This window comes from Oncorhynchus nerka, linkage group LG19, assembly GCF_034236695.1.
Source record: "Oncorhynchus nerka isolate Pitt River linkage group LG19, Oner_Uvic_2.0, whole genome shotgun sequence".
In the NCBI taxonomy this organism is placed as follows: domain Eukaryota; kingdom Metazoa; phylum Chordata; class Actinopteri; order Salmoniformes; family Salmonidae; genus Oncorhynchus; species Oncorhynchus nerka.
Window position 1 is genome coordinate 31,600,201 of NC_088414.1, and position 23,579 is coordinate 31,623,779.

Genomic DNA, 23,579 nt, shown 5'->3' on the forward strand with positions numbered 1-23,579 from the left:
TGCTGCTACTACTACTACTATTACTACTGCTGCTGCTGCTGCTGCTACTACTACTACTGCTGCTGCTTCTACTATTATTACTACTACTACTACTGCTGCTAGTACTGTTACTACTACTGCTACTATAACTACTGCTGCTACCACTACTACTGCTGCTACTTCTGCTGCTGCTACTACTACTACTATTACTAGTGCTGCTGCTGCTGCTGCTGCTACTACTACTACTACTACTACTACAGTAGACCTGCTGCTACTACTACTACTACTACTACAGTAGACCTGGACCTGCTGCTACTACTACTACTACTACTACAGTAGACCTGCTGCTACTACTACTACTACTACTACTGCTGCTGCTGCTACTACTACTATTACTAGTGTTGTTGCTGCTACTACTACTACTACTGCTGCTGCTGCTACTACTACTGCTTCTACTATTATTACTACTACTACTACTACTGCTGTTGGTACTGTTACTACTACTGCTACTATAACTACTGCTGCTACCACTACTACTGCTGCTACTTCTGCTGCTGCTACTACTACTACTACTACTACAGTAGACCTGCTGCTACTACTACTACTACTACTACTACTGCTGCTGCTGCTACTACTACTATTACTACAGTAGACCTCAAGTGTTTCTGTGCCCCATAACCATTAACACATGAGTGATTTGTATGATGACCTTTACATGAACGGCTCAATGACAACAGAGAATGTGTGTTCCTCTCAGATCCCTCTTGTGATCTTTAAAAGAGAAAAGGAGCTGGCCAGGAAACTGGAGTTTGATGGTCTTTACATCACAGAGCAGCCTGAGGATGATAACATCAAAGGCCAATGGGACAGACTGGTCCTCAACACACTGTAAGCATGGACAGACAAGCTCCGAGAAGTCCACCTATACCCACTAGTATTATTTCATCTCCTTTCAGAAAACTTTAGAGAGGAATCCTTGCTTAAATGATGCCTGTCTTTGGAACTCAGTACCATTTCCAATTGTTTATTCACAGCTCTTTCCCAAGCAACTACTGGGACAAGTTTGTTAAGCGAAAGGTAAGACGTTTATTTTATTTTTTATCTTAGAGGCTATGTGTGGATGAGTTGGTCTTTGGATGGAATGTTCTATGATGTGTCTGTGTGGCCAGGTCCTGGATAAGTATGGAGACATTTATGGCAGAGAAAGGATTGCAGAGCTCCTAGGCATGGATCTAGCCTCGTTGGATGTCAGTCAACAAACTGATAAGAAGCCGGAGGAACCCGACAATTCTACGTTGGCCAGGTATTAAGCAATGCTGTTATACTTCTCCAATCTTATAGGGGAGCTTTTCATTGGGTGGTTATTGAGGCCCTTAAAATAACTGTATTTTTAAACCTACTACACAAATATATGAAAGTCATTGAAGTAATCTTTTTCAGGTTTACGTCTATTGACTTCAAGTACCAGATCTGGAAATTTGGAGTTGTGTTCACAGACGGGGTAAGAGGGATTATAGATTAATCGTATCTTCTATTTTTGAGCTATATACATACAGTGCATTTGGAAATTATTCAGACCCATTGACGTTGTTCACATGTTGTTACGTTACAGCCTTATTCTAAAATTGATTACATCTGTAAGGGAGTGTGTAACTGGCGGAAGGGAAGTCAGGCGCAGGAGAGCAAATCTGGGTAATCAACAGAGCAGTTTTATTCATAAAACCACCAGGAACCAGCACAATAAACAAATTGGTACAAAACCGGTCGCGCACCAGAGAAAACGTGCACATGCACTTACCAATAAACAATTTCGCACAAAGACATGGGGGGAACAGAGGGTTAAATACACAATATGTAATGAGGGAAATAAAGACAATGTGTGTGAGAAGACAAGACAAAACAAATGGAAAAAGAAAAGTGGACCAACCGCCGAGTGCTGTCCGAACAAGGAGAGGAACCGACTTCGGCGGAAGTCGTGACAACACCGTTTTTTCCCCTCAACAATGTACACTCAATACCCTATAATGAAAAAGCGAAAACAGGTTTTTAGACATTTTTGCAAATGTATTAAAAATAATCAGGCTATTTGCTATGAGAATCGAAATTGAGCTCAGGTGCACCCTGTTTCCATTGATCGTCCTTGAAATGTTTCTACAACTTGATTGAAGTCCATCGTTGGTAAATTCAATTGATTGGACATGATTTAGAAAGGCACACACCTGTCTAAATAATTTCCCACAGTTGACCGTGCATGTCAGAGCAAAAAACCAAGCCATGTCGAAGGAATTGTTTGTTGAGCTCCGAGACTGGATTGTGTCGAAGCACAGATCCGGGGAAGGGCACAAAAAAAATTCTGCAGCATTGAACGTCCCCAAGAAGAACACAGTGGCCTCCATCATTCTAAAATGGAACCACTAAGACTCTTCGTAGAGCTGACCGCCCGGCCAAACTGAGCAATCGGGGGAGAAGGGTCTTGGTCAGGGAGGTGACCAAGAACCCAATGGTCATTGACAGAGCTTCAGAGTTCCTCTGTGGTGATGGAAGAACCGTCCAGAAGGACCACCATCTCTGCAGCACTCCACCAATCAGGCCTTTATGGTAGAGTGGCCAGACAGAAACCACTCCTCAGTAAAAGGCACATGACAGCCCTCTAGGAGTTTGCAAAAGGCACCTAAAGGACTCTCAGACCATGAGAAACAAGATTCTCTGGTCTGATGAAGCCAAGATTGAACTCTTTGGCCTGAATTGCTAAGCGTCACGTCTGGAGGAAACCTGGCACAATCCCCACCGTGAAGCATGGTGGTGGCAGCATCATGCTGTGGGGATGTTTTCAGCTGCAGGGACTGGGAGACTAGTCAGGGTCGAGGGAAAGATGAATGGAGTAAAGTACAGAGATCCTTGATGAAAACCTGCTCCAGAGCGCTCAAGACCTCAGGCTGAGGTGAAGGTTCACCTTCAAACAGGACAACGACCCTAACCACACAGGCAAGAAAATGCAGCAGTGGCTTCTGAATGTACTTGAGTGGCCCAGCCAGAGCACAGACTTGAACCCGAACGAACAATCATCTCTGGAGACCTGAAAATAGTCGTCCCCATCCAACCTGACAGAACTTGAGAGGATCTGCAGAGAAGACTGGGGGAAACTCCCCATATACAGGTGTGCCAAGCTTGTAGCGTCATACCCAAGACGACTCTCGGCTGTAAATGCTCCCAAAGGTGCTTCAACAAAGTACTGAGTAAAGGGTCTGAATACCTATGTAAATGTAGAATAAGGCTGTAACGCAACAAAATGTGGAAAAAGTCAAGGGGTCTTAATACATTCCAAATGCACTGTATGTCTTCATACTGTAAGTTGTAGACAATAAACTGCATATTATTTCAATCTTATTGCCCCCAGACGTTTCTCTACCTGTGTTGGTACACGATCATGTCCTTGCTTGGACATTACAACAACTTCTTCTATGCCTGTCACTTGCTGGACATCGCCATCGGTGTGAAGGATCTGCGTACTATCCTGTCCTCTGTCACCCACAATGGGAAACAAGTAAGAGCTGACCAGGAAGACTCTTCCAGCCTCCGTGTGTAGTGAATGTGTGGCTGATTCTACTCATTCCCTGTCTCCCTCCTAGCTCATGATGACATTGGGCTTGTTGGCAGTGGTGGTGTATCTCTACACTGTAGTGGCCTTTATCTTCTTCCGCAAGTTTTACAACAAGAGTGAAGATGAGGATGAGCCGGATATGAAATGTGACGACATGATGACTGTGAGTCAGGGTTTCTGTCTCTGGTCTGCTCTGTGTGGTATACAATATGTTGTATAGTGGAGTCTACTTACTCCTGCCCTGTATTCCATGTGCTCTCTTCCCTCCACTGTTCGTCAGTGCTACCTCTTCCATATATATGTGGGTGTGCGTGCTGGCGGTGGCATAGGGGACGAGATCGAGGACCCGGCAGGAGACGTGTACGAGCTCTACCGGGTCATCTTTGACATCACCTTCTTCTTCTTTGTCATTGTCATCCTGTTGGCCATCATCCAGGGTAAGGCACCCGTCCCTCTTATGCAGTCCAAAACACTACCCAACTACTGTACAGTATACCTCAAGCAAGGCCAATTTCTGTCTGGGCATACTGAAAAGATGGAAGGAGATATCTAGTCATAATTCCATTCTCCAGTGAGGCTGTGAGCTTGTGTGCTACCTACAGGTCTGATCATTGATGCCTTCGGAGAGCTCAGAGACCAACAGGAGCAGGTTAAGGAAGACATGGAGGTAGAAATCATTAATTTGATTGATTTCCTCAGTTTTAGGTGAGTGAGTCAGATAGTTATGCACATACCAGCATCTTGTCTACCGTTTCTGTTCATTTGATTCTTGTAGACCAAGTGCTTCATCTGTGGAATTGGAAGCGACTACTTTGATACGACGCCACACGGCTTCGAGACCCACACCCTAGAGGAACACAACTTGGCCAACTACATGTGAGTGTTCTCCCTGTCAGGCAGTCAACAGTGTGTGTCCATGTCCATCAGCCATCACAATGACCTGCCTGTCTGTCCTCTGCAGGTTCTTCTTAATGTACCTCATCAACAAAGATGAGACGGAGCACACTGGCCAGGTGAGTCTGTCTGTCAGTCTTTCTGTTTGTGACACCAAATTCCTCGCCATTCATTTCAATTGGCTGTCTCTTCTTTTCACCCTCTATCCTACTGTCCTCTGTTGCAGGAGTCGTATGTGTGGAAGATGTACCAGGAGCGAGCGTGGGACTTCTTCCCTGCTGGCGACTGTTTCAGAAAGCAATATGAGGATCAGCTTGCATAACCATACTACTACAATTAGTAGGTTTAATAACATACTGTAATGTACTACTACAATTAGTAGGTTTAATAACATACTGTAACGTACTACTACAATTAGTAGGTTTAATAACATACTAAACCAGACTGAAATAGCTGTACTATACTGTAACCATACTAAACCAGACTGAAATAGCTGTACTATACTGTAACCATACTAAACCAGACTGAAATAGCTGTACTATACTGTAACCATACTAAACCAGACTGAAATAGCTGTACTATACTGTAACCATACTAAACCAGACTGAAATAGCTGTACTATACTGTAACCATACTAAAACAGACTGAAATAGCTGTACTATACTGTAACCATACTAAACCAGACTGAAATAGCTGTACTATACTGTAACCATACTAAACAAGACTGAAATAGCTGTACTATACTGTAACCATACTAAAACAGACTGAAATAGCTGTACTATACTGTAACCATACTAAACCAGACTGAAATAGCTGTACTATACTGTACAGACCAGGGTGAAGGCACATTTATAGTGCTAGACCAAAAGAGGGCTTTTGTCCCTCTTGTTCGAATAGGCCAAACACATGCAAACTAAATGACTGCATTTAGAAGATGTGTTTGTTACCATGTCAATTCTTGAACTGGGTGAATGAATGTGGGAAATACTGAAGTGCATATGTAGCAATAAAATATTTCAATTAATGTCATCTCTCACACACGGTGCACATTGTTTGTCTGTGTTTGTAGACAATACAAATGTACATTTCTGTCAAATTTCAGTGTCTATTTCAGTGATTTGATTTCTAAACTTAAAATTGGGAAGATATTTAGCATGTGATGGGGGGCTGCACATTAGTAATAATTTACTGCAGTGTATGTGCACAACAAATCAATTATTTCTTTAGAGCTTGTTCATTTGACTACACAACAGTATTTCAATAAAAAGTGAATTTCAGTCCACATTTGTCAGTATTTCTATACAACCACTGGTAGTCACTGTGTATTTTCTGTAAGCCTCACTGCCTGAACACCCTACGGTCCCATCCTTGACCTGTCCGTCCAGCAGGAGAGTGGAGGAGTTCAGCCTGGAGCTGAAAAGTGGGGCTCGAAGAGGAGGCCATCCAGCTCATGCTGTCCACAGAGTCATTGAGATAGGGCTGGGCCTTGTGCTGAGGGCTGTCCATAGAGTCATTGAGATAGGGCTGGGCCTTGTGCTGAGGGCTGTCCATAGAGTCATTGAGATAGGGCTGGGCCTCGTGCTGTCCATAGAGTCATTGAGATAGGGCTGGGCCTTGTGCTGAGGGCTGTCCATAGAGTCATTGAGATAGGGCTGGGCCTCGTGCTGTCCATAGAGTCATTGAGATAGGGCTGGGCCTCGTGCTGAGGGCTGTCCATAGAGTCATTGAGATAGGGCTGGGCCTTGTGCTGAGGGCTGTCCACAAAGTCATTGAGATAGGGCTGGGCCTCATGCTGAGGGCTGTCCACAGAGTCATTGAGATAGAGCTGGGCCTCGTGCTGAGGGCTGTCCATAGAGTCATTGAGATAGGGCTGGGCCTCGTGCTGAGGGCTGTCCACAGAGTCATTGAGATAGGGCTGGGCCTTGTGCTGAGGGCTGTCCATAGAGTCATTGAGATAGGGCTGGGCCTTGTGCTGAGGGCTGTCCGTAGAGTCATTGAGATAGGGCTGGGCCTTGTGCTGAGGGCTGTCCACAGAGTCATTGAGATAGGGCTGGGCCTCGTGCTGAGGGCTGTCCACAGAGTCATTGAGATAGGGCTGGGCCTTGTGCTGAGGGCCGTCCGTAGAGTCATTGAGATAGGGCTGGGCCTTGTGCTGAGGGCAGAGAACATAGCGTTCTGCATGATCATGATGATTATGATGATGCACCTGGATTGTTTCCAGATTGCCCATGTTCTTCCAGTAGGACGGGTGAGGCAGTCCAAAGGGCTCCCAGCCCCCAATGGCCCCAAACAGAGAGCCTGAGGGCTCTTCCATGTTGACGTAGAGCAGGTCATCGGCCTCCTCCTGCTCAGGCATCTCCTCCAGGGCTTTCTCCAGGTCACAGCGCAGAGAGGGGAACCCTGGGCGGTCCTTAGGACTCAGCAGCCAGCAGGAGAACATCAGGAAGTAGCTACAGTATGAAGGAGAGGAGGGGATAACTGAGGCTTATACAACATGAGAAAAAATAAACACCATTTCACGTACTCCACGAAGGTTATGTTGCCTCTACTGTATACCAGCAAATAATGATAATTCAGTGAACCAACTCATACTATTCAAGGATTTATGTGTACAGATCCAGAACTAGAAACTCACATGGTGTCCAGGTAGCCAGGGGGCTGTTTGAGGCGGTTGCCCTGCCTAAGGTGGTCGTAGATCTCACTGTTTTCCACTCCAGGATAGGGCGTCTGCCCCCGAGTGGCTATCTCCCACATAGTCACTCCAAACGACCACTCAGAGAGAGAGAGAGACAATAAGCAACTGTCACAAATGTTATACTTGTATTTAGTCCTTGTTACTGAAATACTTACGTACTTACTTAATACTAACTTGATTACTTATGTAAATAAGGTATTTCTGTTTTGCAAAAATGTCTAAAAACCTTTTTTCCCCTCTATCTGAAGGGTCTGAATACTTTCTGAATGCACTGTATGTCGAAGGACTTTAAAACACGAATACAGAGGTGTACATGGAGCACATCATGTAGCCAGACCAAGTCAGGAAGGATATCTCACCACATCACTCTTGGTGGTGTAAACTCTGTCTACCAGGCTCTCGATGGCGATCCATTTCACTGGCATCTTTGAAATGCGTCCTTGTCTATAGTAGTCCCCCGTTATAGATCTTCTTAGAAAGGCCAAAATCTGCCACACAGACAGTCATATTCTCATTCAGCCTGCAGGACAGTTATGTGCAACATAATAAACACTGTATTGTTACTTGTATCACTCAACATGCAAGACTTTCACAGAAAAATATTGAAGAGTATGTGTGAGAAAGAGTGGAACACATTGACAAAAGAGAGGTGAGAATCCTCACATGCAGTTTCGCGCTGCCAGGTCTCTATGGATGAACCTCTTGTTGCTCAGGTATTCCATTCCCCGTGCGATGTCTGTCATGAACTTCACCAGCATCTGAGAAGGCAGGGACTGATGGATGGAGAGGAGACGGGGAGGATTAGATAAGGCAGTTTTCTCCAACAGGGGGTGCTATACAGCAGCACAAATGGAAAATGCATAAAAGGAGAAAGGCCACACTGCTAAAATGTATTTGTGTAACAAAAACTTTACGATCTGTGTGGGAGGGAAGGGAACTGACCAAAGGATTGTCCCCAAGTCTAGAGTAGAGCAGGAAACTGCAGGTCCCCATGCTTCATATAGGGCAAGATGACTACAGGGGAGGGGTAGCCTCCTCTCTCTGCTGCCTGCAGACACACCCCTACAGGGAGGACGGGGAATTAAAGAAGGAATCCAGTCAAACGGTTAGGAGTTTATAACACAACCTTATCAGAAACTTGGTTATTGACCACATTTATGACAAGCGACCCAGTCTGTCTCACCAAGGAGTCTCATGATGTTGGGGTGGTCAAACTCCTTCATACAAGCAGCCTCCCCGAGGAAGTCCTCCATCTCAATGCGAGTGAAGATGGAAACTAAGAGAAGGCGAGAGGGAGGAGAAGGTGACTCAGGTAAAATATGGGAGAGGCATGGTGGCAACTGACACTGACACTGAACTGACACTAAACCAGTGGTTCCCAAACTGTGGGGCGCGCCTGCGAGGGGTCGGCAGGGGGGAACTCAGTCCAGCTTTCAACTTACTCTTGAACATTGTAAAAGTAGAATGCACAAGGTGACATTTCTATATTGGGAAGTGCATCATCAGTTCCTCTTGTCATGTCAGTCATTTCATACCTTAGAGAGCTATTTCTAAATTGTCAGAAATGTCCAGATCAACTAGCCCATATTTATTTAGCTAGGTTTTTAAGCCCTTAGATTTTGTTGTAATGTTCGAGTCACTCAAATATCACATCAATACACCTTAGACATGACAAAATGTGTAGAATTGCAGGAAATATGCTTTAAACCTGCTAAATGTTCTCTCCGCCAACAAGAGCGGTGTGAACAGTTTGTGTCATGAACAGAGCCATAGAAAGAGATGTGGCGTGTGTGCAGGGGGGAATGTTCCCCAATACTGTAAGGTGGGCCTGCGTGAAAAAGTTTGGGATCACCTGATTTAGACCGTTTTCCATTTTTATTGTAATAAATCAACTAAAAGGTGTAGGTGCCTTGACCCCTAGAAATACTAGCAGTATGACTCTACCAAGATTTGTATTCTGTTCTCAATTAAATCCAAAGGGTTGTGTTAACAGCCAGATCACGACACTACTCTGCTTCTCCACATGTGGCACAGAACAACATTGAGCAACAGGATGAAATCCAAGCCTCAACATCTGTTCCTGAACTCTCACCCTGCACGACACATCATTTGATTCCAATCATTCACTTAAATAACTAATATATCCGCTCATCCTGCACTGTTTCTCTTATATCACTGGAATGGCAACTCACATGTGGCTTCATTTGACTGCCGATTGTAGGTGCGTCCTGCACTGTATCTCACCACAAAATCCCCACCAGCGTTCCTCATAGGGTAAAATGTCTTCCTGTTGCACACACAGATGGTTTAAATGAATCATCTGACAGTAATGAAAAACAATGGAACAAAGTGATACAAGAGAACATCCATGGTCATCCCTACTACCTCTGATCTGGCGGACTCACTAAACACCAATGCTTCATTTGTAAGTTATGTCTGTTATGTGCCCCTGGCTATCCGTAAATGTATATTTTTTTTATTTATTTTACCTTTATTTAACTAGGCAAGTCAGTTAAGAACAAATTCTTATTTTCAATGACGGTCTAGAAACAGTGGGTTAACTGCCTGTTCAGGGGCAGAACGACAGATTTGTACCTTGTCAGCTTGGGGAATTGTCACCTTGGGGATTTGAACTTGCAACCTTCCGGTTACTAGTCCAACGCTCTAACCACTAGGCCACCCTGCCGCCCCATATTGCTTAATATAAGCCATTTAAAATTATTTACACTTTTACTTTTGATACTTAAGTATATTTTTGCAATTACATGTATTTTTAATAATAATTTTTGACTTTTACTCAAGTAGAATTTTACTGGATGACTTTTACATTTTCTATTAAGGTATCTATACTTTTAGTTAAGTATGACAATTGGCTACATACCCAAAGCATGTCTCTCTTTGTCTCAATATAATTGCATATACGATGAACCCTACCCTGACAGCAATCCCCATAACCACATACCACCAACGCCAGGAGAATGTCTGATGAAGGGACACATCTAAAACAGAGGAAAGAGAGGTATGTCAGCTACAGTATGTCAGACACCATAATGTGCTACCGATTAAATCAACCTAGAAAACACAGCCCCTCAAATATTCATTTTGAATCTCCTGCTGTTTTCCCTTCTCCTTGACCCATCACAGCCATCCTGTTGTCTCCCTCGGTTCTGTCCAGACTGACCAGGGTGCTTCTGTTTGAGGGATTGGACTGGGCTCCAGGGGCCGCAACCTGCAACAGTACAGGCACTCACACTCAGGGACACACTGCCCAGGAGGCTAGAGAGAGAGATAGCTAGCTCAGAGGACTGAACTGACTCCATAACAGCCTAAGACAGGGAAAAAGAACAACAGCAAAGATACCCATTACACTCTGTGTGTGTGTGTGTGTGTGTGTGTGTGTGTGTGTGTGTGTGTGTGTGTGTGTGTGTGTGTGTGTGTGTGTGTGTGTGTGTGTGTGTGTGTGTGTGTGTGTGTGTGTGTGTGTGTGTGTGTGTGTGTGTGTGTGTGTGTGTGTGTGTGTGTGTGTGTGTGTGTGTGTTACCTGGGGCATGTTAGCAGTGAGGTATTCCACTCTGTAACCTGTCTCTCTCCCTCTCCCTCTATCCCTCCAACCCTCTGTCTGTCTTTCCCTCTGCCTCTATCCCTCCAACCTTCTGTCTGTCTCTCCCTCTATCCCTCCAACCCTCTGCCTGTCTCTCCCTCTGCCTAAGCACCTCTGACTCCTGTTGAGAGATGTACTGTAGGTGAGAGGGATAAGATATCTTTCCAAAATATTCCTGTACATCTTTGTGGGGAGGTCGGGGACATGTGCTCTATTTACAACACAAAGTATAGCACACACACACACACACACCTTGAAGATCTGTGCCACCTCATGCGTGTGCATGCTATCTTCAGATAAAGAGACAGAGTAAAGAGTCTAAATGGTTAGGTTACACAAAGACCTCAGATTCATGAGTCTTCCACTGCATGCAACAACAAACGTACGGAAAGAACCAGTACGATGTCTTTTTTCTCTCCTCCACACAGTCAACGTTGTGTAGTTAATCAAATCAAATGAATCCAAACTTACATTCTCACAGCACAAGAAGGGTGTTTTATTTCAACTCTAAAATCTGGTTACTGATTTGATTGAATTGCCGTTTTTCCTGACTACTGTCACGCCCTGACCTTAGAGAGCCTTTTTTATTCTCTATTTGGTTAGGTCAGGGTGTGACTTGGGTGGACAAATCTATGTTTCTATTTCTTTGTTGGCCTAGTATGGTTCCCAATCAGAGGCAGCTGTTTATCGATTGGAGATCATACTTAGGAAGCCCTTTTTCCCACCTTAGATTGTGGGATCTTGTTTGTTTGTAGTTGCTTTCTGCACTGCATGTAGCTTTACATTCGTTTTTGTGTTTTGTTGTTTTTTTTTGTTTCATTTTAAATAAAAGTAAAATGTACGCCTACCACGCTACACCTTGGTCCGCTCATTTCAACGAACGTGACAACTTCATTTTACTTCAGGAAAATTATTTATAGGCCAGCATGTGTTGATGTGCACTACACCACTGTGGTAGTGGCTGTTTCCCCTTTCTCTTCGAAAGTCTCTCTTTCCTTTTTCACAAGCATGTCTACATTGCAGACTGTGGAAAGCATGAGAAAAAACACTTCTCCTCTAGCCTTAATTCAAACACACGGTGGCATTATGGACACAGCAGGATTGCACCACCTCTGCCAAACCATGAATAGACAATGTTTAATGTGTTTCCCTCCTGCTCTCAGTACCTCCTCCTTCACTCAGGCAGCTCGCTCAATATATAGGTTTATATTGAAAACACTGAGGATGGAGCGGAGGAATGTTTCTACGGGCAAACTTGACTGTCTATTACCATCTCAGAGGAATAGCACTGACAATCTTTATTTCATGTCGGGTCCCTATCTCTTCAGTTTATTTGATCAAAAAACACTTGAGAATGTTTAACCAATTCCCAAATAGTTTTTTCAAGAACAATCTTTGTTCCAAAGCCAGTCTTTCACAGCGAGTCACTCAACTGAGACGACTCTCGTTGCTCCTCCCATATTTCCTGTATGTCTCTGAGCTCTGCTACATAGGTGTTGTTGCACTTGTTGAATTCCCTTTTTTGTAAGTCACTCAGGATGAAATTATCTGCCAAAAGGACTAAGAAATGTAGAAGTGAATACAAATAACTATCACCTCAACTCCCGCTCCGGCGCTCAACGGTCTACTAACCACTTGTCCTGGCAACCCATCTTTACGCATACCTGGCAACCATCATTATGCACACCTCGTCTCATCGGTCACACCTGAACTTCATTAATCCCTTGATTACTTATCCTTTATATAGCACTCTTTTGTTATTAGTGTCAGGACCCGGTTACGAACTCGGGTCTCCAGTGTGAGAAACAGTCACTTAGTAAACTGAGCCACTAATAGTCGGCAGAAGCCAGAAGATGAGGCAGACACAGCAGTACTAGAGACGGTGATTTAATAAAGAAAAAAAGGAAAAGATCTTCAGGCAAAAATATAAATCCACAACGTCAAAAGTAATTCCAATAGAAAAAATGTATATCCTCCAAGACACAAGGAAAATCCACAAAGTGGTAAGAACAGCAGGGAAAAAAACAAACCTCAAAAGAATAATCAAAAATAAACAAGAACAAAACCAGAGTACCTCAAGAAAATCCAACTAGCGAAACAAAAGTTCACAGCATGGCTGGGTGCTAACAGACAAACACAGAGCAAAGAACCGAGGAACACTAAGGGTTTAAATACATTCAAGGGAAATGAGACACAGGTGCAACTAATAACTAGAACGAGGGAAAAACAAAAGGGTCAAAAAAGCACAATGGGGACATCTAGTGACCAAAACCTGAACAATCTTGGCCAAATCCTGACAATTAGTCATCAGGTAGTATTGTTTTTTTTCCATGTCAGACGCTTCTCGTGTTTTGTATTGCTCCATGTTCGTTGTTATTAAACTCACTAACTGCACCTGCTTCCTGACTCCCTGCATCTACGTTACAATAACGAAAAACCTTAGTAATAACATTTTATAAACACTGATGGGTTGTGGGTAGAAGATTGTGGCGTACAGCTTACCTCCTTCAGCTGTGTGCAGTGTTACCCATGGTGTCCACGGGGAAGCACCTTGACTACTACGGCAAGCCGCCCTCACGTCATAGAAGGTGTAGGGCTTCAGTTCAGGGATCAGGTGCTGAGCAGGTGGTACATAGACATTCTGATTATGGATCAGGAGATTACGCAATGTGTTGCTGTCAGGACCAGACGGAGCTGCCTGAAATATCAACCATGGTACACTGAGTGCATAAAACATTAATACCACTTTCACCTGGATTCACCTGGTCAGTCTATGTCATGGAAAGAGCAGGTGTTCATAATGTTTTATACCCTGTGTATAACTCATGAGCAGTTACTTTTAGATTGGCTCGGTATCTAGACTATTCTATAGTCAGTCACGCCAGTTTCTTGGGTTAGTCTAGAGCACACAGAGACAGGATATACCCCTCCAAAGCCAGGCTCCCAGGAGATATGTAGGAAAGAGTTGGTGACCTCTACAACTTGGATTTTCTGTGCCTGGGAGGGAACCACTATTCCAAGACAGAAAGAGAGATAGTCATGGATAAAAACCAATCCCATCGGCATGTTAAGTAATGTCTGTTGCACCCCTGCCCTGTTGGTACGGACTTGGCACAGTTCCAGAGGCTGAGGCAGCCACACCTTTACTGTTGTGTGCTTCACAGGAGAAGCTGCTGGTATGGTTGAGGCCTAAATGGTGACAGTCAGAGAGGTGGTCAGTGATATAATGAATGCTTTTGATTTTATCAACACTCTTTAATGAAAGAATTGCCTCTGAAAATATGTTTTACATCACACAATACATAACAACAGAAATGCTTTTTCCTCGTGTCACTATGTAAATGTTTTATTTTTTTTATCTTTAACTCTGCATTGTTGGAAAAGGACCATTAAATCAGCATTTCACTGTTAGTCTACACCTGTTGTTTACAAAGTATGTGACAAATACAATTTGATTTGATTTTGATTCGTTCTACGTGTGGCATGCAAATAAGACAGTCTTTGCCTGTGATATTGAGAGTAGAGGGAGAATGGGACAGACAGTGGTCCTCCGTTCTTTCCTGACTGGTTCTGGAGGCCCATGGGCCAAACACAAATAAGACAGTCTTTGCCTGTGATATTGAGAGTAGAGGGAGAATGGGACACTGGGTCCTGTATCGTGTTGAGTGGTCCTCCGTTCTGCAGCCAGATGATCCTGACTGGTTCTGGAGGCCCATGGGCCAAACACTGCAGGCTGAGGCTAACAGTAGCCACCACTGTCACGTCATGAGGCTTCACTGAGAAATGTGGGATTCCTTGAAAAGATTATGAAATTTCAGTAAAATATTGTAGAATATAGACAGAAATTTTATTAAAACGAGAAAAGGGACACTTTACCCTCCAGCTGAATGTGCCCCTCCTGAGACATCAAGTCCTTCCTCCCAACTGTTGCCATACAACAGTATCTCCCAATGTCTGACAGCTTCACATGATCAATTCTGAGGACAGACAGACAGACATATAACTAAAAATAAGATGCATTGTTGTTCTGACTGACGTAACGTAACGTAAACACACAGAGAGAGTCATACTGTCTCAGGAATGACCTGAGTTCACTGCTGGTCAGCCAACCTCCTTCAGTGACAGGCACTTGCACTTGATTGGTGTCAGCGTAATCCAGGGATTGACTGTCCCTCAACCACACCACACCCGGAGGCTCCTCTCCACCCCCATCTCCCTGGAGAGTACAGAGCACCTGTAGCGGCTTACCCAGGGATAAGGTTACGTTGGCCGGGCTCTTCAAAAATTGAAACACTTCATTTAAAAAAACAGGTGGGACACCCACAACACCTCTGAATGTTAAACTGATATTCAGTGACTATTGCTTTTAATTCATTCATAGATTAATAAATACCAAAGTTCATTAGGGGAAGCATGAGTTAAGAGTAGTTTAACATTAAATAGAGAGTAAAATTGTATTGTCAATTCCATTTAATACTAGCCTACAGATGTAGGATCTTAATTTGATCGCCCTCTTGCAAGAGAACTTTACTGCACTGCAGGAACTATAAAACTTGAAGTGTATTTGAGGTTTTAAAAGGCTTCTGAAGTTTGTAATTTGATGTGATTTTCCCGTACGAAAAATGTATCAAACCCTACAAAAATGTTAATTAATTATAATCCACGTAATAATTAACATTGTCTGTTGCTGCAGGATTCTTTCCTGTTGTAGCAAACTGGCTCAAATTAAAAACCTACATCTGTAACTATATCAGTCTAAAACCTTCGTAAGTAAGATAAACCATAATGAAGGAAAAACATATACATATACTTTTAAAAAGGTTTTTCAAATAATAAAATATACGTTATGACAGCGCCTCCGTTATCGTCCATGCTGACTCACCTGGCACAGGTAGGCCTAGCACTGTAGCTATATCCATCAACCCTCCGCTGCCGTTCATCCTCGTTCAGGTTTGCTCTTGAAGAATAAGATTGCTCTCTACTATGCCTCAGACATATTTACACGATTCCTGGCAAGAAATGAATCTTCCACGCACAGTATCCAGATGTTAGACTTTATTTCTTGAAGGTTTCAGCTGCTTACCAAAAAAGTATACGTTACACTATGTCATGGGAATTCTTGAAATAGTTTTGCTCCTTCGAGGAGTCGAATTTAAAAAAAATAGGATACATCAAATCCAGCTAGTTTAGTTTGTAATAAGCAAATAGTGCGCGAGTATTAGACAGTCTCTCAACATCGGTTGAATTATTCTCTGGGCAAACTAGAGCTCTTTCCCTCCATTACTCCTCCCTCCCTTCTCTTCACTTACTTTATTGACCGTCATGCACACTCAACCGTTGAAGAAACACTCCTCGACCGAATTTGGGAAAGCCTGCTCCATAATGAATGGAATTCTATAGTATTCCAATTCAATATTTCAAGGAAAAAAATATTTTGTGTGTTTAGCTCACATCATATAATGTAAAAGTTAAAGTATCTGTCATAGAATAAACGTGGCAAAAGCAAATGTAGACCACTGGGCAAAAAAAGGTTGAATCAACATTGTTTCCACATCTAAATCCACTGTCATAATATGATATACCAGTCAGCTGAGAAAACAGTAAAATGGTCAATAACATTATTATCTTAGAGGCAGCAGACTTTACACATGCAAAAACAAATGTATAGGACTACTGTTTTTTATCGTTAACTAATTTAAGGGGCAAATTTCAGTCCTCAAGACTAGCCGGATGTGTTTCTAAAATGAGGAAACAGAGGATTTAGTAGTAGGCTATTTCCTGGTTTTGACTAAGTGGTGTACAGCTACGACCAGAAGTTACTTTTATGTAGCATGTTAATAGAACTTACGCAGCAGGTTAGGAGAATTAACGTAGTAGGTTAGGAAACCAGTTTAAGGTTAGCTAAAACGTTCTCATAACCTGCTATGAAAAGTCACTTTAGGGTCATGGTTGTACTCCATCTAGTCACAACCCTATTTCATGGCAACATAAAAAAAACATTCAACATACAGTCCATGGGGTATTACTGCGCCCTTGTGGACGTTCTTAGAATCACAACACTGCAATAAAATGTCCTAAACCAGAACAGCATAATCTCATGCCATAGCAGTGCTCTTCAATCATAGTCCTTGGGGTTCATCGATGGCTAATACTACCTGATTCAAATAATCAACTAATAATTATCAATCCTAAAATGAACCTTGTTTTGACGGTGGGCCGGAGCAAAAGCCTTACACACCCTGTTGGTCCTCAGAGCCAGGCTTGAAAAACAAGATGTTATACATGATCTCTCATCTGGATATTCAAATAATGAATGACAGAAAAGCACATCTTCGTATGAAAGAATACGCTAGCATATGATAAAGGATGGATGCACGTATGAGAAAACTTAATGTCAGTTTTCATTGTTAAAGTTCTTATGAACAACAAACAAATGAAATGTTTATCTGCAGAGATGTGAATGACTGTTATCCTGCAGCAAAATGCTTAAGGTCTGTTCCATGTATGATATTTTAAAACCATATGGGATTTATGCTGCAACATTCACATAGGCTATTAAAGATTAACATGGAATCAGTCTGTCCATTCCTATTTCCCACAAACCATCTGTGGAGAGATACAGCAATCCCCTGCGGCCGCCATAATCTGGGGTCAAAGGCCAGTGAGGGATTGTCAATGTGATCTCATTGCACCCTACCACAGGGGGTTGTTGTTGACTTCACATGAAAGTGTTAATGGGATTAAGATTAAGAAATACACCAATTATTGAGGGTTTAAATCACTGTACATGTTTTAGTGATTGAGAACTTTAATCACTGAGTCATAGTACATATTTTAGTGATTGAGAACTTTAATCACTGAGTCATAGTACATATTTTAGTGATTGAGGACTTTAATCACTGAGTCATAGTACATATTTTAGTGATTGAGGACTTTAATCACTGAGTCATAGTACATGTTTTAGTGATTGAGAACTTGAATCACTGAGTCATAGTACATGTTTTAGTGATTGAGAACTTGAATCACTGAGCCATAGTACATGTTTTAGTGATTGAGGACTTTAATCACTGAGTCATAGTACATGTTTTAGTGATTGAGGACTTAAATCACTGAGTCATAGTACATGTTTTAGTGATTGAGGACTTAAATCACTGAGTCATAGTACATGTTTTAGTGATTGAGGACTTAAATCACTGAGTCATAGTACATGTTTTATTGATTGAGGACTTGAATCACTGAGTCATAGTACATGTTTTAGTGATTGAGGACTTAAATCACTGAGTCATAGTACATGTTTTAGTGATTGAGGACTTAAATCACTGAGTCATAGTACATGTTTTAGTGATTGAGAACTTGAATCACTGAGCCATAGTACATGTTTTAGTGATTGAGGACTTTAATCACTGAGTCATAGTACATGTTTTAGTGATTGAGGACTTAAATCACTGAGTCATGGTGCAAGTCTTAGTTATTTTAGTGCATGCAAGTATCGATAGGAAATACTATCAAGTGGCTCACGAGAAGAGAGGAGCTGGTGGTTATGTACCATGTCAGTAATAGCACAATAGACAGTACAGATTATATGTGCTTTACCCAGTGAATGCGTGCTTTCTCTAATTCTATATGCATTAGTGAAAATGTTGCACAAATGGTTAGGCTATAGGTCATTTTGTAGGTTAGGAGTTTTGCATTAGATTTGACCTTCAGTACTATACTTTTGATTTGCACTGGCATGTGTTGTTTATGTGATTGTACTTGGCTTGCCTAAGGACAGTAAAACCAATCTCATTCCAAGCTTCTGAACTGCCCCTGTGTGGGATGCTCCAGCTGAATGGGGATTATGCCTCGGCACTAAAACACACCAAACACACACAGGCATGCTCACTCGCCCACTTTGCATCCTTCCTAAATACAGCCATCGCTCTCTCCATCTCTTGCGCCTTGTCTCTCATGGAGGGTAACCTTTAAATATGAGTGTTGCAGGGATTCACCGTGGATTTCTCAGGAAGTATGGTAAGACACTAGTTCTCCTCTCTTTTACTTTAGTTATTTTTGTTTAGTAGTAATAATTGGTAGGACGTTACTTTAAATATTATTGTAATGTACATTTATTGATGTTTTTTTAAATGTATTAATTTCTGTAAAATAATGATTATCTTCAGTTTTGGGACAAAATTGAAGCCTATGTCAAATCCATAGAAATATTTATTAGATGATGGCTAGCAAAAACAGACAAGCTTCTTTTGCATTATGACAACGGGGAAATGTTTTACAGTCTATGTCCGGTGCTAAGCTAGATCTATTGAGCTTTACGGGCATCAATACAGCATTTATAAATTGTGACTAAATACAGGACACTTAGGAGTGGGCGGCAGGTAGCCTAGTGGTTAATCTCGTTGGGCCAATAACCGAAAGGTTGCTGGTTTGAATCTCAGAGTTGACTAGGTGGAAAAAATGTGTTGATGTAAAATAAGTGGGGCATGTTCCATCAACATACCATGCATTGCATAACGTGGAATTAGTTGGGCAAATGCAGAGAAAAATTGTGCTTTGGAGTTCTGGCACAGACAATCTAGGGCAGGAATAGATCAAGAATAGATTAGTAAATCAGACCACATCATTTGTATCAATTAACGAGGACATGGTCATATGATGCAGTCAAATGCCATATGCTAGTGGGATAACAGCTGTTCAGACTGTCTCCTGTCCGGGACTGATGGTTCTATATGCTCTGATGAAGTGCATCACTTTGGTTTGCACATGTAGGGAGTGGATCCAGATGTGTGGCACTGTTTATTCTAGTTCAAGTGCACGCTATAGGCAGTATTATCTGCTTGGTCCAGCCCCCTGTTGATCCTCCAACCATGTGACTTGTTTTAATCCTAAAGGAGGAGAGGATAGGAAGCAGAGAGTGGACATGTTTGAAACCACTGGCACACTGCTTCCATTATCATCATTGTGAAAAAGTTAGTTTAACCTTGTACTGCAGTGGGCTAAATCAGAGTCCCACAGGGTGTTTCTTGGTCGTCTTAAACAAATCTGCTTTGAAACAAAAGTATACACCTAACACACATGGTTGATTCTGCCATCGTGCTTTGGTTGTTAAATATTTCTTTTCTGAAACATGTATGTAGTCCTAAGTGCCTCTAAAGAGCTTTGTCTTTGTTTGTTCCGCTCTCTCACCATCCATCATGCACTCTTCCTGCTTCCTGTCCCCTGCGCTACCAACCTCCACCTCTCACTTCCAGGTGGCTTTATGTTCAAACAATGGAAGGAGAGGTACCTCATATTGACAGCTGACGGCTGTGTGTTGGTGAGTCGCGATGCAGTGTCCCCTCCTGACCAGATGGTGGCATTGCAGGGGGGCTGTGAGGCCATCGTGGAGGGCAGGGAGATCCTGGACCTGCCCAAGCTGCCCTCTGGAGGACGCAGGGACTGCTGCTTTGCTCTGATCCTGCCTCAGGAGAAGTTCCTGCTGCTACTGGCTGACAACGCAGAAGACTGCAGGTCAGTTGGCAGAGCAATGTGAGATAGAGGCTGGGGTGGGATGGGGATTACTGGAGTTGGCAGCATTGTGCATTGTCAGCGATTTACTTTCTTTCATCTCACGTTGATGAAACTATGTTCTGAGTACTACTGAAGTAATAATGTGTCATATTCTCTCCTCAGTCAATGGGTCAACATGCTGAGGAAAGTGCGAGAGGTGAGTCTATGCCTCCTTAATTTGAATCTTAATCCGCCTTCCTCATTTAAAAAAACTGTGAATGTTGTCAGTGATGTGACTGTGAGCGATAGCATTGCAAGATGTAGGGTATTCTTCCTCAACGGTTTGATATCACAGCTATACACTTTTCTACTCTACAGAGTGTATCATCACCAATGTCCTCCTGTAGACGCCATAATGCTTCAACACGATGCATCACTGACAGAGACCCGCTTCCAGACCCCATTTCTGACAAAGATCCCCCAACTCCACCGCTGAGTGATATGGAGATCTTATCTCCTGGGCCAAGATACCCTGAGCCAAGATCTCCTGGGCCGAGATCTCCTGGGCCAACCTCTCCTGGCTTAATCTCTGCTGGGCCAAATTCTCCTGGGCCAACCACAGGTGACATTCAACAAAAGGAAAATGGTGAGAAATACAGGATTTACGGACATTACTAAACAAACTTGTTTATGCAATTTTGTCTCTGAATTAATTTACCCACTTTACCCAGTCCATTAAGTTTTTCTTTGGTTGAGTCTGTAGGAAAAAAAACCTGCAGTCCAGTGGCGTAGAGTAGACAGCAACTAAGGATGTGCATGACATTCTCTCCACTCTCCACCACAGGCCAGAAATCTCCCCACATGAAGAGGGACAAAGGGACTAGTCGTTCAGTGGGCTGTCTGCGCCATGGCACCAGCCATGATGCCCAGGCAGTGAGGGCTGTGTATCTGCTGATGGGAGGGGCCGCTGCTTCCTCTGCCATGGGTTACCTGGGTGCATGCTCTCCTGCTAATCCTGACGTAAGGCCTCCTGACCTGCCGCCCAGCACAGACTTCTCTAACCTGGGCTCAGCAGGGGCATACCACTCCTGCAACCAGACTGTTGTTGACTCTCCTCACTTCCACAGCTTTGACTTTGAGGGGGCAGACTCAGACTTTGATGCCTTTGACTGTGGGGGATTTTCATTCTAGGGGGGAAATTATGATTTACCTACTGTCAAGACTTTCAATCCTCCTCATTCTTTATGAAAATACAAGGGCAATAATTGCCTCTTATTGTTGCCACCCTTTGTAAGTGATATGTACTGATGCAAAACATTTGAGCTATTTGATCTTATCTTTGATATAATTTATTTGGTTACAACCTGTCTGCTGTCATCCTCTGGCTATGGAGAGAGCGTGGATTTCTTGATGCCGTTTTAAATAACGTAATGTAAGCATACCTTGTCTTTATAACTATTTGCCCCACACCTATCTCCTTAACTCTTGTTCTGCCATGTGTTAGCTAAGTTCATTGTCATTGTTTCGTTTCCTTATTTATATGTTGCTTAAATAAATGCCAGGGTTCGATAGAAAATATTTTGTGCTTTCTTGTCTCTTTCATTTCCTTAGCGAGCAATACGCAGCCTTGTGTAGCCTAGCACACATTAATGTATCATCACATTAGGGGTGAGTGGAGCAATTTTTTACATTCAGCGTCACTCTGTCAAGAGTAATATAGTATTATTTATTTAAAAGATATCTACATATATTTATGAATGTTGTGCATCCCTGGAAATAATCACAATTCATGTAAACATTACAATTTTGAAAACATAGCTTGTACAAAAAAAGTGGTCTCTTGGCACAACTTACGGGGTAAATTTAACCACCTACAAATGACTGTACTGAATGAAATATTACCACTACCTTTTAAAAACCATGTCTATCTTTATTTCACAAACACAATTCAACACAATAACAATCACTTTCTTGTCTTTCAATCATTTTAAAGTGGCAATATGTAACTTTTTGGGCGACCCGACCAAATCCACATATAAAATGTGAGTTCTATAGATCTATCATCCTACTTGATAGCAAGTCTAAGAAGCAGTAGATATGTTCTATGTGTGCTATTTCTATGCTTCCTGTTCTTAAGTTTTGGTTTTGCTCTATTCATTTAGTTTTTGTTTCACCAGCTTCAAACAGCTGAAACAGCAATATTTTTGGTTGGAAAATATATTTCACAGTGGTTTAGATGGTACAATGATTCTCCACACTATACTAAGTTATTTTGTCAAATAAACTGAAATTAGGCGACTATTAGAGTTTTAGCAACCAAGAAATGGTGGAGCGATTTCTGCATAGTGCAACTTTAAGCATATTTCAATACAGGCTTATCACCTAAAAAAAAACATTGTACTTTATTTTACACTTTTGACATAAGCCAGACCCTGTTGTTACCTCATATCCCAGCGATAATACTTTGCATTAAGTCTGAGAAGAAACACTGACATTTGCTCAACTTGCCATTGGCTCACCATAATGGCTCAATTTACCCCATAGCCATTGTCTAAACTTACCCCTGGCAAACATTTTGACTATATTAGCCCACACAGCTAAAAGGATGCACTTCCTGCTAGGCAGTGTTATGAAGTAAAAGTAAAAATATTTTAAAGTACTACTTAAGTAGTTTTTTGGGGTATCTGTACATCACTATTTATATTTTTGACAACTTTTGCTTTTACTGTCAACTTCACGCATTTATCAAGTGAACATCCCTGGTCATCCCTGCTGCCTCTGATCTGGCGGACTCACAAAACACAAATTCTTCGCTTGTAAATTACTTTTACTCAAGTATAACATTTGGCAACTTTTTCCACCACTAATGCTAGGTTTAGGGTAACATGTTGAAGCTTATAGAGACCCAAACTGATGTATAAAACAATCCTAAAATGATCTATTTTTGATTAGATACAAGCAAGCATCATGAATTCTCTAACACAATATATTAATTTGACTTGGTGAAAATCCATTATTTGGACATAACTTGCTTACCACTTTTTCCAACGTGGTTTCTTCCTTCACAGACTACATGAAATTGAGGACCTCGTCCTAAATATTTGGTCAAAATATTAATTTTGTGCATTGTTTCCTAGAAACACGGGTGGCGCACGCATAGACCATTTGGCTCAACTGAACACCACTCTCCCCTACATTACATATATTTTATTGATAGAAATGTACACAGCCAGCTATACTATTGTGCAGTTTATGTGGAAGAAAACACGTCCATGGCAATAAACTAGTGGACAATTAATTTCCCTAGTTTCCTACAAGGTCAT

At 42.3% G+C, this 23,579-nt stretch overlaps 2 protein-coding genes and 2 pseudogenes across 2 annotated transcripts; 2 read left to right on the plus strand and 2 right to left on the minus strand.

The window, feature by feature from the left end:
- Positions 1–5,751, plus strand: part of LOC115101391 (ryanodine receptor 1-like) — a 116,334-nt pseudogene extending 110,583 nt beyond the window's left edge.
- On the minus strand, positions 1,669–14,056 carry LOC115146944 (tyrosine-protein kinase receptor UFO-like; annotated as a pseudogene).
- LOC135562542 (tyrosine-protein kinase receptor UFO-like) lies at positions 13,987–16,094 on the minus strand. Its single transcript, XM_065005042.1, has 5 exons — positions 16,080–16,094; positions 14,856–15,127; positions 14,647–14,747; positions 14,382–14,564; positions 13,987–14,275 (listed from the first exon to the last, which is right to left on the minus strand). The coding sequence occupies exons 1-5, from the start codon at positions 16,092–16,094 to the stop codon at positions 14,184–14,186; spliced, it is 663 nt and encodes a 220-aa protein (XP_064861114.1). The 3' UTR covers positions 13,987–14,183.
- A 2,569-nt stretch (positions 16,095–18,663) lies between these two features.
- LOC115101392 (uncharacterized) lies at positions 18,664–21,834 on the plus strand. Its single transcript, XM_029620849.2, has 5 exons — positions 18,664–18,783; positions 20,019–20,277; positions 20,440–20,473; positions 20,635–20,902; positions 21,101–21,834. The coding sequence occupies exons 1-5, from the start codon at positions 18,741–18,743 to the stop codon at positions 21,445–21,447; spliced, it is 951 nt and encodes a 316-aa protein (XP_029476709.1). The 5' UTR covers positions 18,664–18,740; the 3' UTR covers positions 21,448–21,834.
- Positions 21,835–23,579: the final 1,745 nt, after the last annotated feature.